Here is an 11,132-nt window from a genome sequence, read left to right as displayed (position 1 = left end):
GTGCTTCAGTGGTATTATTATTAATGTTATCCTTCCATATTACATTCAGGACATTTTTTAAACAAATAGCCTGCACAATGTACAAGATCTTTACGCATAAAAAGGAGATCTCTGCTGTCTAAAATTTATCCCCATGAGTCACCGATAAATCCTGATCATGAACTGGCTCTGTAGGTTTGAGTAGTCAGGAGTTTTGTTAAACCCTCTACAGAATTCTTGCATTTTAGGGGCTCCTTGACTTTCCTTAAAATTCTCACAGTGCCCAAGTGCGCTGTCTTCCAGTGGTCACCGATCCTGACGTCTTGCTCTCCCAATTAGTTCTTGAGCTGCTCATCCGTATCCTTAGGGATCACTCCAGTTGCTCCAACAGTCACTGGGATTGTCTTTATTCTAGTTTTTCATAATCATTCCACTTGGTGGCAGAGTTATTCATACTTCACTATCTTCTCCTCTTGTTTCTTTTTTTACGTTTCTGTCTGCTGGGATCGCAACATCAATGGACACGGTCTTTTTTGTCTTCTTTTCTACAACAATGATGTCCAGCCTGTTTGACAGCACCATTCAGTCTGTGGCAATTGCCAGACCCCATAAAATCTTGGCCTCCTCGTTCTCTAGAGCAGTTTCAGTTAGGTGGTCATAATACTGCACGGTTCGTTTAAATCTGTATTTGCCACAGAGGCTTGAGTGCAGACACTTGGTGACCTCATTGTGTCTGTTCAGATATTCTCTCCCAGCCAGGCTCCAACAGGCGCTCAGCACATGCTCCACCATCTCTTCCTTTTCGGAACACAGTCTGCAGTTCAGGGAGCAGTGCTGTCGTTTAGTTTTGCTTCGAATATAATTAAGCCTGAAGATCTGCTCTTGTGCACTCGTAATGAGGTACTCTGCCTCTTTTTTGAGGCATCCTTCTACAAGCCATGAACAGGTTAGTTTTCGATCACTAATGGGTTCGATCTCTCCCCACCACTGTCCGTACCATGATTTCTGTGTACCTCTTCTGAGTCTTTCTTTGGTGATCTGCTTTCTCCTTTCTTTTATGCTTTCTTGGGCTTTGGATGCACTCAGTCATCACTTGTTATCATGACCAGTTGATCTTTTACTCTCTCTTGCTCGTAATATATTTTGATCTTATACTTTACATTGTCAGATGCTTCCTCCACAGATAGCAGAACTTTTCTTCCATCAGATGGTCGGACCTCCACACCTTGGCTGCCAAGGCTGTCGTACATTGTTCCCCCATCCATTTGCTGCAATGCCACAACCCTTCAGGAATTCTAGAGGATTCTGGAAAATGAGCTTCCCATCCACCAGGACCTTAACAACATCCCTCACCCCCGCTTGAAGGCACAAGAATTGGACCCAGGCATTTAACCTTCAGCAATGCAACGTCAACGCTGAGGCAGCTTGGAAAGCCAAATGGACTTCACAAGAAGTCACAAATAAATATCCAATGAAAGACCCGATGCAGTCGATCCATGGCTTCGATTTCCCACGAAGCTCCTGAGCAACCCTAAAACGTATCTGCACAAACCATGGCAGATGCAGATACATGCTGCACAAATGGAAAATTAAAGACTCTCCAGTGTGTGACTGTGGTCACCCAGAACAGACCGTGGAACGTATAATAACTCAATGCCCTACTCACAAATACAAAGGAAGCATCACAGCAATAAACTCTGCTATTCCAGATGCAATGATCTGGCTTAACCATCTAAATGTAAAATTTTAATTGTTGCTCCACATCAGTCATGTGAAGAAGAAGTTGGGGGTACATCCTGTCAACATCTTAATTGATATTCATTACTCTATGCATCGCCAGGAGCTTTCTTGTTTGGATTCCAAATTTTTTCTTCTCCCCTTGATTCCACTTGATCACCCCCACAGAGTACTGTACTACTGGTATCACCCACATATTAATAGCTCGGATCAAATTCTTCCAGTTGAGTTTTGTCCTTAGAGTAGGTCTTATTTGTCTGTATCTTTCCTCACCTCTTCATTGACTTCCTTATGTTGTAACTCTGACAGTTCCCTGATTCCAGGGTATTTGTAGGGGCTACTCTGAGAGATATCTTGGATAGCACCTTTGTTAACTTGTATGCCATCTGTCTGTACCAGTTTGCCCTTCTTTTCAGATGCGGATGCATGTTTAGCCAAGTCAACTTGTAGATTTATATCTTCGCCAAATGCATCGACCACATCATCAGTTTCTGTGTCTCCTTTTGTGATAGTCCATAGATCATCCATGTATAACAAATAGTCAACTGGTCTTCGCCCTTTGCTGATATGGTAACCACAATTGGTCTCACGGGGCATCCAATGCACCAGCATTGCTACAACAAGCAGCACTGGTGATAAGGGATGCCTTTGAAAATTTCCTCTTTTAATATGGACCTCACCAGTGAGAATCGAGTGTTATTATTCATTATTATTATTATTTATATTACAGCAGCACCCAGGCACCCAACTGAAATAGGGGTCCCAACGTGCCAGGCACCGTACAAACACACACTAATAGATAGTCCCGGCCCCAAGAAGTTTATGGTCGACACAGACAAAACCGACCAAGGAAATTTGTCTACCTACATTTTACAAGTGGGGAACTGAGGCACAGAGAGATTAATTGACTTGTTCACAGTCAAGTCTGTGGCAGAACTGAACCCAGGTCTTCTCTATTCCAGCCCAGTGTTTTAGCTTCAGACCACCATTCCTTTCAATATAGATATTAAATAATAATAATAAAAACCCAGTGAGAACTAAGTCCAAGTTCTGACACATTAAATAGCAAGTAAAAATATGTGAAACCCATGTTAATGGCATGTGAGTGCATATGTTCACAATGCAAAAATGATTCCAAACAGTTGAGTATAATACCGACGTATTACATATTATTCAGCAGTGTACTATGTTATGAAATGCTCTTATCTTGAAAATAACATATTTTGCAAAAATCACTTTAACATGAGACAGTGACAGTGTTATAAACAGAGCTTTGCTAAACTCTACCATTGGTTTTGCAAACTATTTTGGGTTTCAGCTTGGCTTGGTTCTCATCCCCTGAGTTTCAAGTGGGCTCAGGCCCTAACCAAAACCAGTGTTTCAAAAGACTTTATCTTCACAGTGGGTTGAACCAAAATCTTCAAATGCCAACAGCCCTAAACCTGGGATCATTCTCAGTCCAGATCTTCCTTTTGTGAAGCCATCTCTAAAAAGTTAGAATGAACCTAGAAATTCAAATCAGAACCCCATCAAAATGGCCAAAGTTTTGCCTAGTTTGGGTCAAAAAGTACACAGAATTGCTGAGCTTCACAGGACATGGAAGAAAAACCATAAATCCCTCCCTTGAATGGTATTATGAATATTATTTATTATTTGCATTACCGTAGCACCTATGAGCCCTCATCATGGGCAAGGATCCTGCCAAGCCAGGCACTGTACAAACAGAAAAAAAGATGATCCCCATAGGATTTTCCCCCCAAACCCAGTGAAGGTTCACTTGAAAATTTGCCAGAACAAAACATTTGGTGAATCTGAACCAAGCTTTGGAGCCATAATAAAACTTGAAAGCAGAAAAGTGTCACCTTGGTTCATGTATCACTAAAAGCTGTTTCCACAGCTCTAATTACAAACCTGTTGATGACGTATCTGTGTATGCTGCAAATGGCACATTTTTCATTAATTGAGTGCGTAGCGCAATGGAGTTGTGTATTTAGAATCATAGAATCATAGAATCATAGAATATAAGGGTTGGAAGGGACCCCAGAAGGTCATCTAGTCCAACCCCCTGCTCGAAGCAGGACCAATTCCCAGTTAAATCATCCCAGCCAGGGCTTTGTCAAGCCTGACCTTAAAAACCTCTAAGGAAGGAGATTCTACCACCTCCATAGGTAACGCATTCCAGTGTTTCACCACCCTCTTAGTGAAAAAGTTTTTCCTAATATCCAATCTAAACCTCCCCCACTGCAGCTTGAGACCATTACTCCTCGTTCTGTCATCTGCTACCATTGAGAACAGTCTAGAGCCATCCTCTTTGGAACCCCCTTTCAGGTAGTTGAAAGCAGCTATCAAATCCCCCCTCATTCTTCTCTTCTGCAGGCTAAACAATCCCAGCTCCCTCAGCCTCTCCTCATAACTCATGTGTTCCAGACCCCTAATCATTTTTGTTGCCCTTCGCTGGACTCTCTCCAATTTATCCACATCCTTCTTGAAGTGTGGGGCCCAAAACTGGACACAGTACTCCAGATGAGATGGGTGGGGGGATCATTTTCATGTACAAATAAACAACAGCAGCAATGTATTCATTAGAAATATATTTGTGTAATTTGTAACCATGGCACTACATAGTGAAAACCATGTCATTTCATTTTCTTGAAAGAGCAAGAAGAGAGTAAGAGAGAATTGATGCAGCATATTCTTTCACTGGACCACTTAATTTTGTTTCAGTGCATTTCCAGAAAGAATAATCTTGTGATTACAATTGTAACATTAAATCAGGTTGAAGAAGCTGGAGAGATAGAGTGGAATGAGAAACTGAATTACACTAGGCTTGATTCTGTTCTCACACTGGTGTACATGAGAAGTAACTCCATTGACATCAATGGAATTATACTGATGTAAAATCAGAATTAGACTTACTGTATATCTTGTGCTCCAGCCTCGCTTATGTAATAATAATACATAGCCCAAGATATAGTGCTTTTCACCCACAGATCTCAAAGCACTTTGTAAAGATAAATAAGTATTAATCCCCCTTGTACAGATAGGGAAACTGAGGCACAGAGATGGAAAGTGACCTGTCAAAGGTCAATGGTAGAGTTGGAAACTGAACGCAGGTCTCTTGAGTCCCAGTCTTGTTCCCTATCCACTGACCCACACCACCTGTCAAAATAGGAAAATTAAATTTCACTTCCATCATCTTGAGCAATTAGTACACAATATAGATACAAGGGATTTGGGTGATTGCAATAAAAATCAATCCGCATGAATTGTGCAAGGCAAAATCATAGCAAAAAAAAGTTTTACAGAAACAATACCAGTTTTTACAGTAGTTAGATGCTACTTATGGTCACACCTGAGTCTTCTACAACAGAGCATAGTTCTTGGCTTGCTTTGACTTTTTTTGTTCGTTTTTGTTTTTTTGTACTATTTTCAGTCTTCCTAGCTTTTCTAAATAATATTTTCAGTATGTACATTTTAAAAAAAATATTTCCATGACAAATTTTTTAAAAATATACTTATCCAAAAAAGCTATCCAGTGCTATTCCAAAAATCTCCTGTAATAAATGTTCATTTATCTTTTTAACAAAAATATCTGCCCTTTTATAGATGAAATCAAGTTTTGACAAGACCTATAATACAGTCAGAATTGATATATCCTAGAGCCAGATTCCACTCTTGTTTGCACTGGTGCCAATCTGGATTAACTCCATTGATTTCACTGGTGTTATTCTGGATTTATACCAGTGCAACTGTGAGCAGAACAGAGCCCTTAGTATTTCAAAACAATAATTTAGAGCCAGATTCTGCAAGCAGACCCTTGCTTTTGCTTGAAGTCCAACTGAAGTCAGTAAGGGGTGTGTGAATGCCAGGATCAGCCTGCCTGGATCTGCTTGCAAGATCAGGACCTTATTGGCCAATAATTTTCATTGATTATGTCATGCTGCCAGACAAGAGTAGGAGAAGATCCCCAGTTCTTCTAATATCTCACCCCAGTTCCATGCATTGCAATCATAATTTTTCATCATGTCTATTTATTCAATATTGACTCACTGGAGAAATAAATGATTTAAAACATTCTTTAATAAACTCAAACCCCTTCCTGAACAAACTCCCTGGTGATCCCTGCCTCATGGAAACATAACATAAACCTTCTATCCAGTGACAACGCTGCTGGGATGACTGGCAGAGAGCGGGGAGAAGCCATCTCTTCTATGAGAGTACCTCCTAAGACCCTGATTCATCAAAACATCCTTATTCAGGACAGCACTTAAGCATGTGCTTCAATTCTACTGAAATCACTGGGGCTTCAGCACATATTTAAATCCTGCCCTGAATCGGTGACTAAATATGGATGGGGATTTGTATTCTGCACCAAGATCCACAGCCACGTTTTACCCTTGGCCTCATCTCAATGCTGGGCCAAGCTAAAACCTCCATGCCAAACTCTCCAATATTGTGGGTATTCACAATCCAGATCCAATGATTTCTCAACTTTCTGAGAGTGAACCATTGCACTAAGTATGAATGTTTTAATGGTTTGTTTTGTATTTCATAATGAGAACTTCGTATACTCATACTTGGAACCCACTTCTAGCTTGACCTAGCCTTGAGCTTCAAAACTCAGAGACAGACCTGATCCAGATTGCAAATGCCCTGAGACTGCGGATTTTTCAGTTCAGCTGAGGGAACCAATTTTAAAATGCAAGCTCAGAAGAAACCTCTTAATCTTTGGGGATATTCAAATCCAGTGTTCTGTTTCAGGCACAGGTCTCATTGTCATGAACTTGGGTATAATGAAGCTCTGTTTATACTGAAGTAGAATGAATGCACCAGAGTAAAATCATAGAATCATAGAATATCAGGGTTGGAAGGGACCTCAGGAGGTCATCTAGTCCAACCCCCTGCTCAAAGCAGGACCAATCCCCAATTAAATCATCCCAGCCAAGGCTTTGTCAAGCCTGACCTTAAAAACTTCTAAGGAAGGAGATTCTATCACCTCCCTAGGGAACACATTCCAGTGTTTCACCACCCTCTTAGTGAAAAAGTTTTTCCTAATATCCAACCTAAACCTCCCCCACTGCAACTTGAGACCATTACTCCTTGTCCTGTCCTCTTCTACCACTGAGAATAGTCTAGAACCATCCTCTCTGGAACCACCTCTCAGGTAGTTGAAAGCAGCTATCAAATCCCCCCTCATTCTTCTCTTCTGCAGACTAAACAATCCCAGTTCCCTCAGCTTCTCCTCATAAGTCATGTGTTCCAGACCCCTAATCATTTTTGTTGCCCTTCGCTGAACTCTCTCCAATTTATCTACATCCTTCTTGTAGTGTGGGGCCCAAAACTGGACACAGTACTCCAGATGAGGCCTCACCAATGTCGAATAGAGGGGAACGATCACGTCCCTCGATCTGCTTGCTATGCCCCTACTTATACATCCCAAAATGCCATTGGCCTTCTTGGCAACAAGGGCACACTGCTGACTCATATCCAGCTTCTCGTCCACTGTCACCCCTAGGTCCTTTTCCGCAGAACTGCTGCCTTGCCATTCGGTCCCTAGTCTGTAGCTGTGCATTGGGTTCTTCCATCCTAAGTGCAGGACCCTGCACTTATCCTTATTGAACCTCATCAGATTTCTTTTGGCCCAATCCTCCAATTTGTCTAGGTCCCTCTGTATCCTATCCCTGCCCTCCAGCGTATCTACCACTCCTCCTAGTTTAGTATCATCCGCAAATTTGCTGAGAGTGCAATCCACACCATCCTCCAGATCATTTATGAAGATATTGAACAAAACCGGCCCCAGGACCGACCCCTGGGGCACTCCGCTTGACACCGGCTTTCAGTACATTTCAGAACATTGCTGTATGCAGACTGCAATCCAGTTAAAGTGTCCCTCTGCTGATTATAGTGAAGTTGTTCAAGTGGCTAATGACACTCAACGTTGTTCCAGGATTTGAATGATACATTAGGATAAAGAGCCTGGTACCCAGTACTGCAGTGATAAGGGTTGTCTTTGCTTCATTATACCTGAAACCAAAAAGGAAATCTATCATTATTTATATACCCTGGCCAGAGGTTTGCTGGGCAGCTGCTTAACAGCAGCTAATGCTTGAGAGGGTTTTTATTGTTGTTGAGACCTAGAACAGTATTGGCTTATTTAAAATGTTTCTTTGCTTGAGTGAGGCTCATAACTCGGATCACTGACTTGTGGGAGAATCTTTACAGAGACACCATGTGTAAAGAAAATGTCAAACTTCCTATAATGGTTTATACAGCAATACGAACCAATGTAATTGAATTTGGGAAGTTGGGTACATTTACCTGACTCTCCTCCTCCCCAGGCAGAGGGAGGAGACCATATGAAATTGCTTCTGTATTTCCAACTGAAAGCTCTGTATCTATGCTACATATAGTGGGCCCTTTTCAGGGTGCAGTTAGAACAATCTATTAAGTACATATGCTATCATGAAGACAATCTTTTTCAAACACCGGGACTTCTTTTGGATTCATTCCCCTCTTTCTTCCTCTCCTAGCCCCACCCTGAGTTTAAATGCAACGTTTGACTGAACTCCACAGAAACAGATCCAGTGTCAAGAGATCTAGGTTTGCTTTTCTTTCTTTCTTCTTCTTCTTTGACATTGGCTGTTGATCAAGTAATCTATAAACGAGGGATATTTAAATACAGGAAAGGTTCAGTCCTCACTGTCTTCTTCGTCATCGTCGTCTTTGCTGGGAGTGCATCTCTGGAAGCAATGCACCAGCGTTGCCAAGAGGAAGCTTGAGAGAATGGCAGCGATGGAGACCGCCACTCCAGAGAAGATGATGATCAACAGGTCCGTTAACGACAAACTAAATTTGCATTCACTGAAGCTGACCTCAGATAATTCGTCCAGAAAGATTCTTCTGTTTTCAACAGGCAGGGAACACTGGAGTTCACGTAGTCCTGCAAAGAAAAAAAATAAAAGAGGGAGGAGACGAGAAGCGCATTGGCCGACCGTTTACTTGGTTCAAGCTGGGACCCGGACAGCTGGGGAGATTTGTATGGGGATCACCTTTAGGTTTCTAAGTTTGTATTCAGCAAGTCCAGGAAGGAAGTGACTAAAAGCTGATATCAACTGATGGCTGTTGTTACGCAGCCTGTGCAAAATAAGCTTTGGGAGTATCTGGACAAGTGTCCACATCCCAAAAATAGAACATTCGTGTTGACCTCAGCAAAGAAGGCAAGGATGGAATGGGCCATGGAGGCTGAGTTATGCACTCCTCTTTACCCCTTCAGGCCAGGCTTGAGACATATTAGTGAGTCAGAGTGGGAAAGCTTTCAACATGCATGTTCTGTAAATAACAACAGGACTTCAGTCTTCAGTACTGTCTGTTTTGGGTATGTTTCTTTGTGATACAATCACCTATACAAATAAAACACAGTCTTAAATGTAAGCCTCAAACTCTACATCATAGTATTATTTTCATATACCACCCTATAATTCCTGTGCATTCTCCTGTGGGACCTTTTCCTCCTGTGTGCAGCAACAAAAACCAACCAAGAGGTTACTTTGGGTAAAATTCCCCTGTGCACAAAGGGTGAGCAATGGTATGCACCATCTAAATCCCAATTACACTTTATTTTTAGGGCTAAAGTGAGGTCTGAATAATGCATAGGTCTTGTGCGGCCCTTTGCATGAGGGTAAATTTCACCCTTTGTAATTATCTTGTTTGAAACAGATCATTGTTCCTTTAAGCCAAAGGACGTGCAGAAAGATGCACAGGGCTACTGCTCTTGGTACTGATGTTGTGAACTTTGCCCTCCCTCCACCCCCGCTTCCTGTGGATAAAACTATAGTGATGTTTTTCCTTCTGATCAAGATAACAGATTGGGCTTAACTGATGCTTGATTAACTCTGTGATCTGCTTTCACCTTCTCCTTTACACTTTGTTATAAGATAGTATTCCTCCATGCATTATTGAGGAATGCCTAGAGCTGCCTAATAGTTTGCTTTCTTTATGATGAAATTAGGAAACCAAATTCAGAAATGACTATGAATATAGCTTGATAAAGACTGTGAGGACACCAGTAAAAGTAATCTCCTTGCAGAGCAAGCAGACTAGAGAGAGTATTTCTAATGATGCCAAGGAAGTGCTTTGATGGACTGATGGGTAAACTGAGTGAACTCTTCAGGGGTCGTTAGCATGATGGATCTACTTGGCTACTGAGGATAGGAATGCAAAGGGGAGATACGAGGAATGTGTATTAATGGCCAGGGAGCCCCTACTGGTCTATTTGACACATTCTTCCCTTTGTCTGCTGGTGAGCACAGAATAGCTGGAAAGGCACCTGGCCTCTCAGGTTTTGACTCTGCATCATTGCGTGCTCACAGTTCAAGGTGTGTTTCTGGGGAAGTACTGCTCATTATTCTATGAACACAGTTCCCACTTCATTTCAATTACATGGAGAGTTGTTACAACAGGACTACATGGGGTGTTTATGACTATCAGATTGGGACGGTTGAAGCTAGTGATCTAGATGTCACAGACAGTCTGGACTCAGCCTAGCTGTTACATGTTAGTTGCTCCATTTGGGATGTGGTTAGGTTGAAGTCCATCCTAGACTCATTGTTCCACTGTCTTTTTGACCCTATCATGTTACAACCCTGGTTTACCAAATTCTGGCTCCTAAGCCTCTCGACACAACCCTGGCTAATCCTCCCAAGGTTCTATGATCTTCACTGTGCCCCATGTTCCTCTCACCCACAGCACAATATGCAGCTGCCTGCCAGCTTCTCCAAAGCAAGTCAGCAAAAGAGGACACCAGTCTGCATGCTCAAGGCCGGGTGGCAGAGGAAGATACTGAGCGGTTTCCACCTGACGAATTGCTACCGGGAGCATGAGCTGCATGTTCTAAGCCTGGAGTGCAGTGGAAATGTGTGCCGGACAGCCATGCAAACTGGTTGGCTATGTGGACCTTTTGAAAGCATCCTGTCTGCATCACTAGCCAGCATCCTATGAAGCTGTGGAAGCCAAAGGTTTCAAATGTCCTCTGAGACCTTCAGCAAATTGGGGCTGCTCTTGTATTTAAACAGGTCCATAAATGTTCTCTAGAACTTGTGCAGGCAGGGTGATGGATCGGCACACTCAGCTAGTGGGAGGAGGGTACAATTTAATTATAATGTCTGTGACTAGTAGGGGCAGCTGGAGGAGGTAGGAGAGAAGGAACTGCGTCTCCATAGCTTGCAGGGGTGTTTTCTGTACCCTCCAGGCACCTAGGCAGACCTTTCTAGTGCACAGCCTGTTCACTGGAGCTTTGCACTGGGTCTAGCTAGCATTTGCCTTTAATGATGCACTTGGGATAGACAGTCTAACCTAGTTATTTATTCAGTGGTAACAAGAAGGGCGAAAAGCAAAATAAGATAGGAACAGAAGCCCCT

General features: G+C 42.4%; 1 protein-coding gene across 4 annotated transcripts in view; it reads right to left on the bottom strand.

The window, feature by feature from the left end:
• Positions 1-4,290: 4,290 nt before the first annotated feature.
• Positions 4,291-11,132, bottom strand: part of LRRC38 (leucine rich repeat containing 38) — a 31,616-nt gene continuing 24,774 nt past the window's right edge. The window contains exons 2-3 of one of the 4 annotated variants that reach the window (XR_012665409.1): positions 8,035-8,656; positions 4,291-7,740 (exon numbers count right to left, since the gene is read on the bottom strand). Coding sequence is in view for 2 of the 4 variants with exons in the window: in XM_048825114.2 (XP_048681071.1) it covers positions 8,406-8,656 (251 nt within the window). In the remaining 2 variants the exon portion in view is untranslated. Of the gene's footprint in view, positions 8,657-11,132 lie in introns of all 4 variants that reach the window. The other 3 variants (XR_007353312.2, XM_075121042.1, XM_048825114.2) reach the window with 3 other exon arrangements.

This window comes from Caretta caretta, chromosome 18, assembly GCF_965140235.1.
Source record: "Caretta caretta isolate rCarCar2 chromosome 18, rCarCar1.hap1, whole genome shotgun sequence".
Taxonomy (NCBI): domain Eukaryota; kingdom Metazoa; phylum Chordata; order Testudines; family Cheloniidae; genus Caretta; species Caretta caretta.
This window is presented reverse-complemented; position numbering and strand designations above follow the sequence as displayed.